Source organism: Spermophilus citellus (assembly GCF_964194105.1).
Source record: "Spermophilus citellus genome assembly, chromosome: 18".
Taxonomy (NCBI): Eukaryota; Metazoa; Chordata; class Mammalia; order Rodentia; family Sciuridae; genus Spermophilus; species Spermophilus citellus.
In genome coordinates, this window is record NC_138200.1 from 43470083 (window position 1) to 43487485 (window position 17403).

Genomic DNA, 17403 nt, shown 5'->3' on the forward strand with positions numbered 1-17403 from the left:
ATTCCCCACTGAGGTGCTCTGCATTTACATTTTTTAATGACAACACTGTGACCTCCTCGAGCCATCAGGCCATCATTGCCTGGCCAGTTAGTAATTCCAGAAGCAACACAATCAACTTCTCCCAAACTTGCAGATCCTACAAGCCACCCTCGGCACTTGGTAAAGCAAGACTGCCGCCTACACACCATAACAACTCTCGAGGACCAAGACTGGGGTGTTCGTTTTAACAAGCATCCTAGAAGATTCGTCCTATCTGGCAAGTCTGAGGAAGACTCAATATCTTGGGAGGTTCAGACAAATCACAGGTTCAAATTTCATCTGTTGGCTTATGGAGCCCCAAAATTTCGTGCTCCGCTGCCTGGCACCTTCAGAGACGCAAACTTCGGAAAACTGGGACGCAAGGTCACAACAGTTGGCTAAGAGGTAGAACCGGGTCTCAGACTCCGTCTCCCCGCCCGAGCTCAGGTCCTTCCCACCTCAGCGATCAGTGCCCGGGGGCGGCTGAGCGACAAACGAGACAACCCAGGAAGGACAGGGAGCCACAGCGTCAGGAGCCCAAGCAAACAGGTCCGGGACCGGGCTCGGCCCCCTGCTTCCCAAAGCATAAGCCCGCCGCCGCCGGGGTCCTCCACGGGGCGGCCTTGGCTACATTCCTACCTAGGCACGAGGCTGGAAATAGGAAATGGGAGGATGTGGGTTATGGAGGTGGCGGGAGAGGCCGTTGGAGAATGTCGGGCGTTCAGGTTGCTCCAAGTGCGCTCACCTACAGCTAGGGCTGGCTCCAGGGCTCTCCGCGATCGCCGGCTCCGGGTCTCGTGCTTCTCGCGAGAAGGGGAGGCTCCGCGGTGTCAAAAGGGCAGAGCGGCTGCGCAGCCGACCTGGCGTTTCCCTTTACGTCAAGTCGTCGGCGTGCGTGCCCGCTCCCAAGATGGCGGCGGCGGCGGCAGCGTCGGGTGTGCTGGGCAAGGCAGGCTGGAGGTTCCTACAGCTGCGGTGCCTGCCCGGTGAGGGAGCGGCCGAGCCCGGGAGCGGGGAAGAAGTGGGATGGGGAGTGAGGCCGGCTTGGCCTGGGTGGGAGACGGAAGAGGCCGTCGTGGCGGCCCGCGGAGCAAGGTGAGATGAAGGACATGGGCGCGGAGTCGCCGGCTTTTCGATCTGGAACGGTCCATTTGGCCGCTTCGGTCTCCAGTTTGCAGCTGTTAGGGGCGCGAGCAGCGGGGCAGGGACTGTCACTCCCATTTCACGGAGTTGGCGGAGCCTCTGAGGGTTGAGTGTGTCCAGATCACGCCGCTCGTCTGTTGCAGAACTGTCAGCCGCGGACCCATTCCCAAGTCCATTGCCTTTGGTCCCAAGACAGGATCACTTGAGGGACAGTTGAACCGTGAGCGTCCAGTCTGTTGTTTTCTAAAAGTCAGCCATTTCCCCAGCACTTCACTAATTCTGTGACATTCTCTTTACCACCTTTGCCGCTATGTGCACAGTATTTTATTGAGTATCCTAAAAATAGACATTTACTTTATATCACTGTCATAAATGGAAAACTGATATCATTTGCCACAAATAGAACATAGTATGCATTGACCCATTAACATAAATATATAGCTAATGAAATATTCTTTGGCATTTCACCTAAAATTTTCTCATGAGCTGCAGTAATTCCCGACATATTTTGGGATCTTCCTCTTTTTCAAAGTTTTATGGATACGTTTATCCACTAAGATAGTGATATATATATATATATATATATATATATATATATATGTATATATATATATATATATATATACATATATATATATATATGAATGAATGAGGGAGAGATACTGATTCTGTTTCTTTTGAATTCATTGTTCCCCGAATTCTATATATTTTTTTAATGAGTGCCTTTTTGTCATTTTTATACAAATTTCTAGTAATATGTTTAGTAAAAGTAATGCCTATGACCTACCCTTAAGATATTTATCCAAAAGAATTGAAAGCATGTGTGTACAAAAAGGTTTGTACAAGTATATGCATAATCATTTAATCATAACAGTCAAAATTTGAATCATCCCAGGTATCCATCAACAAAACAATAGTGATTTGGGGGGGGGGGTTGGTCTCTCTTTCCCAGGCTGGCCTCAAACTGGTAATCCTCTTGCCCCAGCCTCCTTAGTGGCTAGAATTATGGACTTGTGCCATGCACCAGTGGCTTGATAGAATTTGCTAATGTAATAATACTAGGCAATAACAACCGAAAGATCTGTCAAAGATAAACAAAGCCAGACACTAATTAAAGGATTGGGGACAGATTTTAATCAATAACAACTTTGCAGAAAGGAAACTTTTGGAATCTGTCCAGTGAAGTGAAATGGTTTGCCATTACCACACAGCTGACAAATGCAGATACAGGCCCAGAAGCCAGGTAGGATTTTCCTCCTGGCTCACTGTTTTTGCCAACACATCATGTTGCAAGGTTCCATTTTACCCAAGATTTTTGCGTGTGATCCAACACTTGGATAAGTGGTTGTCGAGGTGTCTCTGCCCTATATTTCCTCAACTCCATTCTTTTAGCACCTCTAGGTTTCAAAGGGTCTTCTTTGATGCAAGATCCTGACAGCCCAGTTTCTGTTTCAGTGTCCCGCTGCCGAACACTCCTGGTGCCACGTGCCTTCCATGCTTCAGCTTTGAGGTTCAGGTCTTCCAAGGAGCAGAAGCAGCAGCCTCCCCCATCTTTTTCTCAGCAGCATTCTGAGTCACCAGGAGCACAAAAACCCGATGTAGAGTCTCCTCGCATACCTCCCAGGTAGGCACCAGAACCCAGTCCACCTGTCTGTGGCTACCTTGCCTGCTTGGTTCTGTCTGTCCCTTCCTGGCTCAGGCTCCTGTCCATTCCCCTCCTCACCTTCTGTCAGCTGTCTTTGAAAAGAACCTATTGTTTTTATAAAGATGGTACCCGTGCAGTCTAAAACATCTGAACAGTACAGAGAAGTTTGCAAAACTTACCTGAAACCCCACACAGAGATAACCCTGCTGACATTTTTGCCTTCAGGTATTTCTCTAAGCATGTTTCATAAATCTGTGTATATAATAAATGATTGATTACATTCTATATGCTATTCAGAACCTGTTTTTTCACTCTGCAGTAACTTTTTTTTTTTTTTTTTTTGGTACTGGGGATTGAATCCCGAGGCACTTAACCACTGAGTCACATCCCCAGCCCTTTTTTATATTTTATTTAGAGACAGGGTCTTGCTGAGTTGCTTAGGACCTCACTAAATTGCTGAGGCTGGCTTTGAACTCAACAATCCTCTTGCCTCAGCCTCCCAAGCTGCTGGGATTACAGGTGGGCGCCACCATGCCCAGCTCAACAGTACACTTTTAATAACCCCTCACAGTTTATTTTAGTGATCCAGGAAGGAATGGGCCAAAATCTATTTAACCTGTCCTACATTGATGACTATTTAGGTTTCCTTCGGTTATATGAAAGATTATGTGATAAACTGTGTAAACTTTCCTTAAAGATGGGAGCACTGAGTCAAAAGAGATTTACATTTAAGTCTTCTTACATATGTGGGGCCAATTACCTTTCAAAAAGATAGTAATGATTTATCTTTCCACTAGATTTGATTTTTCTTCCTAATCCTACCACTGAAAATCGAATGTTCCTCGATATGAAGTTAGAGTGTTCTTCTTCATCTTTTTCTGGTTTCCTAATGAAAATCTTTTCATTTCAATTCAACAAATATTTTTTGAGAATCTACCATGTGTCAGCCCTATGAATGATACACTATTGTCCCTACCCTTATTGGGGACACGGAGTTACAGTCTGCTGCAACAAAACTGGGAACAAAACTCTGAGCTCAGTGTGCTGAGGGCTGGAAACAGGGAAGCCCAGGGTGCTGTGGGAACATTGCCTTCGTGTCACAAGACCTCAACTCACTTGGTCCCTTTTCTTTGGCTGTGTGGCCGGGGAAGGATGATGGGATTTTTACTGTGCTGGCAGTGCGACATTCATGCTAACAGAAGTAAATGTCCTGCCAGCGTGTGCTTAGAGGAGACCCAGAGCCTGTGGCTTCTGGTCAGGCCCACTTTGCACTCCAGGCGATAGAGAGTGAGATAAAGTGTGCTGGGCTCTGTTCCCACATTTCAGGTACACTGACCAGAGCGGGGAGGAGGAGGAGGATCACGAGAGTGAGGAGCAGTTGCAGGACCGCATCCTGACGGCAGCCCTGGAGTTTGTGCCTGCCCATGGGTGGACTGCAGAAGCTATTGCCGAAGGAGCCCAGGTGTGTATAGGTGAGGGCGGGGCAGCCTGACCCAGATCAGCCAGGAGGAGTCCCTCGAGGTGACAGAGGGCTTCATGCCCTTTACCAGCCCAACTTGGAGCCTCTCACAGGTAAAGACTGTCTAGGTTTTTGGGTTTGTTTCCCAACAGGGTGGATACGGCTTTATTTTTAATTATAAAAAGAGTAGCAGGCTGGGCACATGCCTGTAATCCCGAGTCTGAAGGCTGAGGCAGGAGGATTGCAAGTTTGATGTTAGCCTCAGCAATTTACCAAGGCTATAAGCAACGTAGGGAGACCCTGTCTCAAAATAAAAAATAAAAAGGGCTGGGGATTTTGTAGCTCAGTGGTAAAGCAACCCCTGGGTTCAATCCCCAGGGATTGAACCAAAAAGGAAAAAAAAGAAATCCTCTACCCAGAATTAAATCACAAAAATAATACGTGGCATTATGGTCTAAGGTAGCTGGCTAAACAGGCATTATCTGTGATCAAAATTACCACATCTCACTGATTCTAAGATGCCATTGTTTGTAAGAAGCACCATTTTTAATGTATCAATAAAAAATAAAAATGCTGTTATTAAACTGATACAAAGTTATAATTTAGATCTGGAATGTCCCCCAAAGGCTTATGTGTTGAAGGCTTGATCCCCAGTACAGCAATGTTCAGAATTGGGGCTTTTGGGGAGTGGTTGGATCATGAAGGCTGGTTTCACCAATGAATTCATAATTGACAGGCTGTTGGGAGGTAATGGAGACTGGTGGAGGTGGGGCCTAATCGGAGGAAGGGGTCACTGATGGAATATGTTGTCCCTACGCCTTCCTCACTCTCTGCTTCCTGGCTGCCAGGAGGTGAGCAGCTTTCCTCTGCCGTGCCCTTGGGCCATGATATTTCTGCCTTACCACAGGCCTAAAAGCCATGGGGCCAGCCAGTCATGCACGGAAACCTCTGAAACTAGGAGCCCAAATAAACCTGTCCTGCTTTAAGTTGTTATTCTCAGGTATTTTGTCACAGTAACAGGAAGCTGACTGACACATCATCAATTCTGTGATTCACACTGATTTTTTTTATTAATAGAAAATATATGTGCATCTTAGAATTAATAAGATATGGTGTCAACCCCCAGGAGGGAACCACTGTGAAAACCAGATTTCTTTCAGTAGGTCTAACAGCATTTACTCATGCATTGAAATAGACTACCTCTAGTAGTCTATTTTTAGTTTAGGCCATGTGTGCAGAATCATCTAGCAAAGCCAGATACTATCCTATGCAGGGCCTCTTGGATGATGGGCAAGTTTGCTGCTTTACTTAGATCTGTTGTTTCTTGTCTTTCACTTTCTCAGAAGAGAACATTTGGTAATAGAAATCATGTAAGTGGAATTTGTAAACTCAGATTCTACCATATGCTCATTGTGAGGCACTGAGTTGGATCCTCAACACCACATAAAAATAAATTAATGAAATAAAGATATTATTCCTTGTATAACTAAAAAGTATTTTAAAAATTACATGTAATGTTTAGATTCATTGCTGTATATCCATTCATGCACATGATACAGTGATATAATTTGGCTAATGTTATTCCCTAGGATTTCCCCTTTCCCTTCCCCTCCTCTCCCTCTCTGGCCCCTTTCCTCTACTCTAATGGTCTCCCTTTGATTTTCAAGAAACACCCCCACACTTATCTTTCTTTTCCTTTTTCCTAACTTCCTCATATGAGAGGAAACGTACAACCCTTGGCTTTCTCTTAACATAATATTCCCAACTTACATCCATTTTCTGCAAATGACATAATTTCATTCTTCCTTATGGCTGAATAAAACCCCATTGTGTGTGTGTGTGTGTGTGTGTGTGTGTGTGTGTGTGTGTATCACATTTTCTTTACCAATTCATCCATTGAGGGACACCTAGGCTGGTTCCATAGTTTGGCTGTTGTGAATTGTGCTGCTGTAAATATGGGCATGCATCTATCACTATAGTGTGTTGACTTTAATTCTTCAGGATAAAGACCCAGGAGTGGTATAGCTGGATCATATGGTGATTCCTTGTGTGGTCTTTTAAGGAGCCTCCATACTGATTTCTAGATTGTACATTGTACTAATGTAAAATCCCACCAGTGTAAAAGGGTTCCTTTTTCTCTATATCCTCACCATTTATTATTGCTTGTATTCTCGATGACTGCCATTTTTACTGGAGATGAAGTCTCAGTGTAGCTTTGATTTGCATTTCCTTAATTGCTAATGATGTTGAACATTTTTTCATGTATTTTTGGCTATCTATAGTTCTTCATTTGAGAAGTGTCTAAGTTTACGTGCCAATTAATTGGGTTATTTGTTTTGTTTTTATTATTTTTTTGATGTTGTTTTTTGAATTTTTAAAAATGTTTTCAAAGTTTTCAATGGACTTTATTTTATTTATTTATATGTGGTGCTGAGAATCAAACCCAGTGCCTTACACATGCCAGGCAAGTGCTCTACCACTGAGCCCCAGCCCTAGCCCCTGTTTTTTGAATTCTTTATATATTCTGGATATTAATGCTCTGTCTGAAGAGTCACTAGCAGAGATTTTCTCCCATTCTGTAGATTCTTTCTTCACATTCTTGTTTCCTTTGCTGTGCAGAAGCTTTTTAATTTGATGCCATCGTATTTATTAATTCTTACTTTTAGGAGTCCTATTGAGAAAGCTATTGCCTGTGCCTATATTTTGGAGCTTTGAACCCTGTGTTTTCTTCTAGGAGTTGCACAGTGTCTGGACTAATTCCTAGGTCTTTGATCCATTTTGAGTTGGCTTTTGTGTAGGGTGAGAGATAAGGATCTAGTCTTATTCTTCTACGTATGGATAATCAGTTTCCCCAGCACCATTTGTTTAAAAAGCTATCTTTCCTCCAACATGTTTTTGGCACTTTAATCAAGGATCAGATGACTGTAGGTGTACAGGTTTATCTCTGTGTCTTTTATTTTGTCTCATTGGTCTGTGTGTCTGTTTTATGCCAATACCAAACAATTTTTGTTACAATAGCTCTGTAGTATAATTTGAAATCAAGTATGGCAATTTTGGTTTTGGGTTTTTTTCCCTAGTTCTATGAAGCATGTTATTAGTTCATTGTGAAAACTTTGAAAAGTACAAACATATATAAAAAAAAGAATTTGAAAATAAAGCACCTGTGATCACACCAGAGAGCCTCTTTTCAGTATTTCAATGCCTGTTCTTTTTTGTTGTTGTGTTGTACTGGAGGTTGGACTCAGGGGTACTCAACCACTGAGTCACATCCCCAGCCCTATTATTTTGTATTTTATTTAGAGACAGGGTCTCACTGAGTTGCTTAGTGCCTTGCTGTTGCTGAGGCTGGCTTTGAACTCAAGATCCTCTTGCCTCAGCCTCCAGAGCTACTGGGATCATAGGCATGTGCCACTGTGCCCAGCTCAATGCCTATTCTTTCAATTTAAAAAAAAGAACTCTATTAATCATTAATTATTGAGCAAGTAGTGTGCATTAGGCTCTATTAGGGACATGACAGTGGTCACAGTGGACAAAGTTTCTGCCTGTGGAGCTTCCAAGTCTGTGACATTAAGCAAATAGACACAGTGTAGACTTATGAAATATGACAAGTGCTGCCAAGAAGAGGTGTTATTAGGACACGCAGTTGAAGACTCTGAAAGGCTTTTGCGTTGATGAACAAGTAGACTTTCTCTGGCTTTGGAGGGAGATGGGGATGGCTAAGTCCAGATAGGGAAACCGCATGTGCAACGTAAGGAGAAGAACGCTGCCGTAGAAGGGCCAGAGGAAACCAGCGTGCAAAGGAGGTGCCTGGAGGAGTAGGACTGAGGAAGGCCCGTGGGGGCCAGGTCAGGCAAGGCTGCAAGGTCTTGTTAAGGAGCTTTTACTCTAAGAACAGTTGAAGATGTGAGGTCACATTGGCAATTCAGAGCATTGTGGGGTAGAAATGGATTGGAGGCAGAGAGAATCAGTCTTTGGAGGCTGCAGCCAGTCATCCACAAGAGATGAAGTGACTCAGTTTAGAGCACTGGCAGTGGAGGGGAGACCAGTGGGTGGGTGTAGTGGTAGACTGGACGTGGGAGGGAGCAACAGGATGGTGGTACCAGTGTTGTCATGCATGGGTGCACGGTGGTGTGGCTTCTGAGAGGAGAACCACTGGCAGAGGGCCAGGTTTGGGGAAGGACCATACAGTCTTGTTCTGTGCTAAGTGTGGCAGGTCTTTTGTCTTTTGAATTTGCTTAGAGGAGGCACGGAGCCCCGGCACTGGAGGAGCTAGCTGGACTAGAGGCGGGCCTTCAGGCATGGCCAGCATGTGTATGTCATGATTAAATTGTGCAAGTGAACGAGATTGCCCAAGGCAAGGGAGTAATGTGATGAGAGAGAGGACCATAGACCTTCAAGGAAATCTGACATGACAGAGGAGAGTGGGACAGAGCGAGCCGCTTAAGTACTGGTTAGAGTGTCCTGGCTGTGGGAGGCAGAGCAGGAGAGGGTAGACTGAGCCACAAAACTTTGGTTGCTTCAGTGGCAGCTCTCACTGGGTGAAGACCCGGGTCAGAAGCCAGCTGGGATGGATTGATAAGGTGAGGAAGTAGCAAAGCATTTGGCCCGGCAGAGGGGTGAAGTGGAAGTTTGAGCCTGACTGGACCCCGCAGGAAGAGCACAGAAACAAGTAAGGGGGAAGGGAGAAGATGGGCAAAATCCAAAGCAGCAGACGCCTCCAAGGCAAGGACTTGAGCTCTGGAAGATACATAGAAGGACTGACCGTGAACGTGTGAGCGCAGAGTTGGAAAAGACAGCTGCAGGCTTGGTTTCTAGAAGAACACTAAGGGGGTTCCAAGAGGATGGCCCCTGTTTTCTCTGTGAAGTAGGCGTAGCTGCATCTTGAACCTGAGGTGAGGAAAGGGTGGGAGGAGGCAGAGGTTTGAGGGTAGAAAAGGTTTAAAAGAAAGTGATGGAATAAAGTAGAAGAAAGAAATGTAACAGGTCGTGTGGAAACAGCAGATTATGCTGAATACTCTAGGTAACTCTTCTGTGCATCTTCTTTTTTAGTGGCCGCAGAGTACCTACTGAATTTACTCGACTTCGGTTGTCAAACATTTGGGTATTTCCGATTTTTTAGTATTGTAAACTTATTTATACAACACAGTACATTTCTGATTAGTTTCCTTAGGACAAATTTCAGGTGGAGTTGCTTTATCAGGAAATATATTGCTCAGAATTCAGTTAGGAGACCATAACTTGCCAGTTATTGGAATAGAATTTAATAGAAAGAGTTGTTAACTGGTATCAGTAACCAGGTAATGGAAAGGATAGAAAGAAGGGTATCGTGGAGGTGGCAGCAGCAGGAAGCAACTTCATCCGGCCGAGGAAACAAAAGGAAGAGTTGGAATTATTGAAATGAGGAGCTTGAAGGAGAGTTCCCATGTGGGAGGAATCTCGGGCCTCTGAGGCGGCGCTGCTTAGCTGGCACAGATGTCTCTGTGCTTGGAGGGAGGGTCCTTGGGGGCTGCCGCCTGAGTTGGGAGGGCAGGACGAGGATGTGCCTTGATGAAGCTTGTTCTGCACATGCTGGGAAATCTGCACACCAGGCTCGGCAGTTGTGTTGCTGCTCCTGGAGGGAATTACTGCTTCCACGCTGAAGGGCTTCCCTAGGGTGCTGCTCCTGGGAACCTCAAGCAACAGGATGCAGACAAGAAATGTGTTTGCAGAGTGCCAGCCCCACAGTGCAGGAGCCAGCAGGGATGTCACACGTGGCCCACGCTCACACCCCGTTGGAGACAGAGCAGCCTCGTGTGTCAGAGCTTCACGCTCTATGAAGAGTGAGTGACTAGTGCCCAGCTGATAGAGCTGCTGTGCAGGGGCAGAGACCACATAATGTGCTCAGGGTGTCCCTGGCAGGTGGCATGCATGAAGTCACCATCAGCATCGAGGCTGCTGTCAGACTGTCCTCTATGGAGTCTTCACTCCTCCAAAAGAGAGTGCTAACCCCTCCCAACAGTAGGAATTCATATTTAATATATTTGTGTTCTTTTCCTGCCATCTGTCCCTGCTGCTGTCAGTGTTCTGCTTTCAGTAGATGCTCAATTATTGCTGTAGATCAGGAATAACAAAATTTCTGTGGTTTTGTTAACTCCTTGACAACTCATTATGAAAAAATTTGTTTTAAACCATTGACCGCTCCAATTTCCAGCAGATGCAGGGAATCAAAAGAGGAGTCAGGAAGGGAGGAATGAGTGCCCTTCCCAGACCCCCTGGTGGTATTAGGGCTCCAGGTTTCAATGGCCAGGCCAGAGCTGACTCTGACTCTGACTCTACTGACTTATGACTGACTTATGCTAGAGAGGATGTTTTGGCTCATTTTAATACAGAATAGTCTGAAAGTAGCCCTGGCCAGTGTTCTTTTTGCTTTCCTCTCTGAGCTGACTTCCTAGCAGGGGCCGCCCAGGCAAGAGTAAAGGTGGTGCAGCAGGTCAGCAGGAAGAGTACCTTCCCTTAGTACTAGGGAGAGTGCTATGGTGGCCCGGGACCTGCATGTAGCGCTGTGCCCATCCCTATGCTGGTCAGTGAACTCTGGTCATCCAACATGTGCTTGGCACACACACCAAGGGGCTTGGTGGACAGTGGAGAGACAGGTGGTGGTGAGTTTCACCAAAATCACAGGAACCTGGGGTGAGGAATGTGGAGTCTCACTGAAGTCAAGGCCTTGCTTCTGGAAGAGGCATTAGAGATGCACAGGTGATGAATGTCTGTCACACCTGCCCACCTCTCTGTGTTCTCTCTCCCCTCTGTAGTCTCTGGGTCTGTCCAGTGCAGCAGCCAGCATGTTTGGGAACGATGGCAGTGAGCTGATATTGCACTTTGTCACCCAATGCAACGCTCGGCTCGCCCACATACTAGAAGAGGAGCAGAAGCTGGTGCAGCTGGGCCGGGCAGAGTAAGTCCTTTGGCTTTGTTGTTGTTCAGAGTGGCAGCTAAGGATGGGGACTCGGGCCCTACCATCTGTCCCCAGAAGCCAGCCCAAGCAGAGCCAAAAAGAGGGTAGCACCAACAGCCCTGCTGCTTGGAGGGAACCGAAACCCAGCAGCGTGTCTCTGACAGCTTTAGCCAGGCCAGCATCAGGAGCTGGTGGGACCCTCCTCCCCAGGGCTGAATAAGTAGTGTAGCGCCAAGTTCCGGCCTCTGACCTGGAGACACACTGTTTTCTTTTCCCTCTTCCAGGAAGAGGAAGACAGACCAGTTCCTGAGGGACGCAGTGGAAACCAGACTGAGAATGCTGATCCCGTACATTGAGCACTGGCCCCGGGTACAGAGTCCACATCCAGGCCCCAGAGCACAATAATACTTAACATTCTCAGTACCTTTCACTCAGAGGACTTGCATATTATTGAGAAGTTAGCTCACTAATCTCCATAAAGCCAGGAACGCTTACTACACTCAGTAAAGCTACGTTCAAGCTTGGCAGTGCCCACAAGAGTGACTCTGGGCCGTTTCTCTCTCAGTCTTGGGCATGTGAGTGGCCTAGATCACATCCTGGGGGCGGGGGTCCCCGCAGCTGAGTGAGCCACTAGGTCTTTGTAAGGAAGACCCCATGGAAGAGGTTAGGAGAGTCAGGGATTTTTCAGCCGTCTTCACTTTAATAATAGTCCTGTTGTGCTTAACATCTCAAGGACTGGAACTTCTTGTCCAATTGCCAATGCTTGGGAAAGGGCTTTTGTCCCCTTTTCTGAAGTTTCCTTTTTCCTCTGTTTCAAAGCATGTCACAGTGTGGGCCATTCTCTGAGTTAAGAAAATGCAGTCAAAGTACCTTAGAAATGAGAAGGATTTAAACATCCAGTGCCTTCAGTCCAGCTGGAAGACTGCTGAACGTGTAATTTCTGTCATTCACTCGGCAGCCTTGTGAGCACCTATGGTGCTCCTAACCTCAAGCTGGGTGTGAAGGGGTCACAGCCTGGGGTCATCCCGCCCCCTGCAGGTGAAGCTGTGGAAGTGCATGGGCCTGAACTCAGCTGCCTTCCAGATTGAGCACAGCTTTTCCTCCAGGGCTGCTTAGCTGAGAGAAAACTTCCCAGCCCATCCGGGACCTCTGTCATCAGACCACAGCCAGTGGGTTTTAGAGTTGATAAAGAGGCAAGACCTTGTCCAGTTAGGCTAGGAGGAGCTGAAGTCTGCTAATGGCCAGGTCCCTGGTTTGTGCCATCACTGGTATAAGTTGAAGGGCTTTTGCTTTCAGGAGACCAAAGTCAGCTTGAGTTAAGCAGAAGAGCCTGGGAGGATTCCTGGTGATGCTGCCGTGGGGCACTGAGGGCCGGATGCTGCAGGGCGCTGGGGTCGGCCTGGCATGTCCTGGAAACCACCCCAAACTCTCCTGCTTTTTACCCTCCCTCCCCTCTGCTTCTAACTCTTTGTGACAGAATGAGGTCCCCTCTCCCATCCTTGCTCTCAGGACTCAGAGAGACCAGTCTAGACCCTTTGGCTGTTTGCATTCCCAATTACAAATATTAGGGATGGAGAATCTATTTTTGTCCGAGTTAGGACAAAAACATGTCCCAGGCTCCCAGCTTTAGACAGGGTTGGTAACTACCAGGAGCTCCCACCGCTGGGTGGAGAGGGCAGATCTCAGAGAACCAGAGCTGGGCCGACCCCCTGTATGTTCCGTAGCCGCCTGTGCAGTACCTATTCCTGTTACTCTCTCCTCAGGCCCTCAGCATCCTCCTGCTCCCTCACAACATCCCACCCAGCCTGAGCCTGCTGACCAGCATGGTGGATGACATGTGGCATTATGCTGGGGACCAGTCTACTGATGTGAGTTTTCTGCAGGCCCACAGGACACTAGGAGAGGGTTGGGGGAAGCACTTCTTAAAAGTTGGTGAAATTTCTTTGATCACAAGTCTCCTCAGGGGCCTGCAAGAGTCATTCCCATCTGAGGCATGAAGAGGATCCCTCAATAAGCCAGAGTGGGATGTAGGTCATCTTCATTCAGGGACCAGCATTCTAGTCACAAGCCAGAGCTTATTCCTTCCCAGGCACAGTGGTGGTGCGAGACCTCAGAAGGCCTCGGGATTGGGAGGCCCTTTATTAGTCATGCTCCCTCCCTCTCCTGAGATGTAGATTCTGCAGCAGAGTTCCTCAGCGTCTGTCCTTGCTGAGACTGATTTTGAAAAAAGGAGGTGCCATGTAGATACCATTGCTTTAAAGAGAAACTCTCCCTGCCGCCCATCTTGACCTGCTTTGCTAAGAGATCAATAATTCCTTTTAAAGAGGTACCAGGGAAGAATCTGACTTGTTAATGCTACTGTATTTCTGGTGGGAAATTAAAAAATCAAAGTACACCTTCATAAAATAAATTAAAATCTGATGGTACTTTGTGGAATCCAGAATGAGGAGGCCCACAGATCCTCCCACCACACTTATAACAAAGTGCTTTAATCAACATCTTCATGTGGGAATATACCACCAACAGAGAGGGTAGGAACATGAAATTAGAAAGCAAAGAAATTAAAGGAATAAAACACCAAGCAGCTGAGCTGGTCCTCTGGAGAGTGGTTTGCCAGGACCAACACAAGTCACCAGAGACTTGAATGCTCATCTTTCCAAGGTGTTGTAACCTGTCCCTGATCTGCCCCAGCCCTCACTGGACTGACAACACACTAGGGTTTGGTCATAACTGTCTGGTTGCAGAGCCTCCCCAGGACTCTAAGATGCCCTAGGACTTAGTCTTTTCCCCAGCAGTTCTAAAATGGACTGGATGTAGTCAGATCACCTGAGATGTTTATTAGAACTCCTGACTCCTATCCCTTAATTCAGATTCACTGACTCAAGACTCTTAAGAGATTGGGGCCAGGAGCTCACATTTTTAATCCTCCAGACAATTCTGATGTGCAGCCACATTGGGGACACTATTGTTGTCCAGAGGACCATGTGTATTGTATCTATGAGGGAAAGAAGTCAGGAGAGAGTTTGGGAGTCAGCAAGGCCTTAGATAGGAACTACCTTGACCGCCACAGCCCACAAAAGCATTGGTGACTCTCTTTCCCGGGGGGTTTCTCCACAGTTTAACTGGTACACCCGCCGGGCCGTGCTGGTTGGCATCTACAACACAACAGAGCTGGTGATGATGCAGGACTCGTCCCCAGACTTCGAGGACACTTGGCGCTTCCTGGAAAACCGGATTAATGATGCAATGAACATGGGCCACACTGCCAAGCAGGTAACTGGGGACTAGCCGTTTAGGAACCTCTTCAAAGGGTGCATTCATTCTCCTTGGGCCACAGCTGGTCACCTGGCTGTTCTGCTCCTGCTCCCTCTCTGCCTCAGCTGATGGTCCCCAGGGCCTTCCCAGGGAGCCTGGCTGAGCAGCTCTCTTATACTAGCCCGCCCTGAGGAGCTGTGCTTTGCCCATTTATAACTGTGTTGTCCATAGACTCTTCCTCCAGTGCACAGTGTAGGGGGTCACAGGCTTCCTGATCAGTCCCATCTGTCCCACCTTTGAGTTCATGTTGGGGCTTAAGGGCCACTGACTCCTTCCAGGTGAAGTCCACTGGAGAGGCGCTGGTGCAGGGCCTCATGGGTGCAGCAGTGACGGTGAGTACAGCCCAGCTTATCCCATCTACCCCTCTGATACGTGTCGCCCCACATGGTTTTGTAGTCTTAAGACTGAAAAGACTGGCAGCCCTAGTCTTGATCCCAAATGCCCCTTTTTACTCCCGGTGTGTGTCAAGAGTGGGTATCAGAGCCAGCCCTGCCACCTGGAAAACGCCAGTCTTCCCCTCTGGAGTCCTGGAGGAGGGAAGGACCTCACCACTCTGTTTCCATCCCTGTATCAGCTCAAGAACTTGACAGGTCTAAACCAGCGCCGGTGAAAGGAAGGGGTGAACTCTGAGTGCCTGGAAGAAAAGGAGCAGGTAGATTTAAAGGGTTTTAACAAGTAAGGAGTGCAACCGTGGGACAGGGTGTTACCGAGTGTTACCGAGAACACGGGAGGACTCAAGTCACCAGCAGCTACCTGGAAACCAGGGCACTTGGTGATACAGTTGTGACATGGGATGCGGCCACCGCTTCAGTTCCTGATCCCAGGCCTGGCCTTCTGATGCCTTTCTGCATTACAACTGCGTGACTGGAAAACAACACTCACCCAAGCTTTCAAGCCACAGAAACTCTGCATGTCCCTGTCATGGTCTCCCTGTCACCTTGGTCCTGTCCTAGCCTTCCTAGGAAAGCTCTGTGGCGCTCCCAAGTCAGAAACAAAGTCTACCACCGGGTGGCAGCTCAGCCCCAGTACGACACAGGCATGAGTGACCCAGGTGTTCCTTTGCTGTCCTGAGAGCGGCTCCTGTGGGTCCATTCAAAAAGCTGCCTCACCTGAGACAGTTCCTGCTGGGTGGTGGCGTTCAGCCTGGCCAGAAGTATGGTATAGTGTGTCACATTACACCACGGGTGGCCAGTGGTGTCACCTTACACCAGCATGCATTGCAGCATTATTAGTGTATTTAGAATCTGTAAAAATAATAAATACGTTTGAAGCATTTGGCTGTTTTGAGCTTTCCATGTAGACCACGATCGATATCCAAGACCCCCGCGGAACACAGAAGTATGGGGAAAAGGCTTGAGCCAAGCGGCCAGGAGACTTGAATTCTGGCTGTGGTGCTGAGCCCCACTGGATAGCTAGGACCACTCCATGTCTCTGGGTCCAGGTCTTCCATCAGACAAATGAGGGTAACAGGTGTCCCCCTAAACCACTCGCTGTCTTGGCTGCTCTTGTCTCACCACTTCAGTGATCGTCTGTAGCTCTCAGCCCAGTGCTCACCGGGCTCCTTTGCATCTCTGGTTGACTCTGTCTCCTGCTTTGCTCTCTCCTGCCTGTGTCAGCCGAATATTGATGGGGATGTCAGGAGCTAATCAGATCTCAGATCTCTTCTCCTGGGCCTACCACTGTTTTTTTTTCCCCCCTGTACTTCTGATTCTTTGTGCCTGTGACACCCTGTGAAGTTCCTGCAGAAGCTACTCCACATCGCATTTTCCCCTTTATCCTTCAGGGCACCCCCCTCATCTTAGCAGATGGCTATAATTCATAATTCCCTGAGATGGCATGAGCTGCGGAGTAAGAGCCCCCTTGGTGCCCTTCCTCTAGGCTCAGGAAAAGGTGTTACTCTTTGCCACAGCAAACTTCTCTTTATTTTCTGATTGCTTTTCTGCTCCCTAGATGAAGCTCCTGCTGGGTTCTATCTAAGGGCCTCTCTTCTCTATGAGCAGCTGCCACTTTTTTAAGACCCGTTTAAACTCATCTCTAGTCTGTTTAGGGGCTTTGGTAATGGAGCACACACTCTGTGGAGCCCACCACCAGGCACTGGGGATGCAGAGATGAAGAGCTCTCACCCACTGTAACTACACAGAGCTGTAGATGATAAGCCCAGCATGGTGGTGCACACCTGTTATCTCAGCTACTGGGGAGGCTGGGGCAGGAGGATTGAAGTTCAAAGCCAAGCTTGGCAATTTAGTAAGACCCTATCACAAAAAAATAAATAGGACTGGAAATGTTCCCCTGCATTCAGTTCCCAAGACCACAAAGGAAAAAAAAAAAAAAAAAAACCTAGATGCATTGTATCTTCCTGCTGTTTTCTGAAGTGCACCATCCCAACTTAAAGGGCCAACAGGAAAGGGTATATACCCATCTTTCAAGCACATTTAGCTCAAGTATACACACATTGTTTTTCCATAGGTGTACCAAGCTTACTTAATTCTTTTTAAAGCTTCATAGTATTCCTATGTGTGTCTATTTAACCAAGTCTCTCAAAAATTACTGTCTAGTGAATATTTTTGCCATTACAATACTGCCACGAACAACCCTGTACATATTTTTACAACTGCAAATTTTTCTGCAGTATGAATTCTTAGAAGTTTATTTTTTAAAAAGTTGGTACTGGAGATTGAACCCAGGGTACCACTGAGCAAAATATATCCCTAGCCCTTTTTGTTTTTTCTTTTGAGGTAGGGTCTCACCAAGTAGCTGAGGCTGGCCTCAAACTTTCAATCCTCCTGATTCAGCCTCCCAAGCCTCTGGGATTATAGGCGCGCGCCACCACCCCCAGCTAGTTCATTGTTGAGTCAAAAACATGCTCAAGTTTTGCCACATTACCTTCCA

The 17403-nt window shown here is 47.2% G+C and overlaps 2 protein-coding genes across 5 annotated transcripts in view; one reads left to right on the top strand and one right to left on the bottom strand.

The window, feature by feature from the left end:
• The window catches only part of CIAPIN1 (cytokine induced apoptosis inhibitor 1), a 16249-nt gene extending 15358 nt beyond the window's left edge, over positions 1–891 (bottom strand). Inside the window, exon 1 of one of the 4 annotated variants that reach the window (XM_081274516.1) lies at positions 764–891. The gene's annotated coding sequence lies outside the window, so the exon portion shown is untranslated. Of the gene's footprint in view, positions 1–657 lie in introns of all 4 variants that reach the window. The other 3 variants (XM_081274518.1, XM_081274515.1, XM_081274517.1) reach the window with 3 other exon arrangements.
• On the top strand, positions 870–15787 carry COQ9 (coenzyme Q9). The gene is made up of 9 exons (XM_081274514.1): positions 870–1004; positions 2617–2785; positions 4133–4268; positions 11057–11199; positions 11484–11568; positions 12963–13067; positions 14317–14472; positions 14793–14846; positions 15089–15787. Exons 1-9 carry the CDS (start codon positions 929–931, stop codon positions 15122–15124), a joined length of 960 nt encoding a protein of 319 aa, XP_081130640.1. The 5' UTR covers positions 870–928; the 3' UTR covers positions 15125–15787.
• The last annotated feature ends 1616 nt before the right edge of the window (positions 15788–17403 follow it).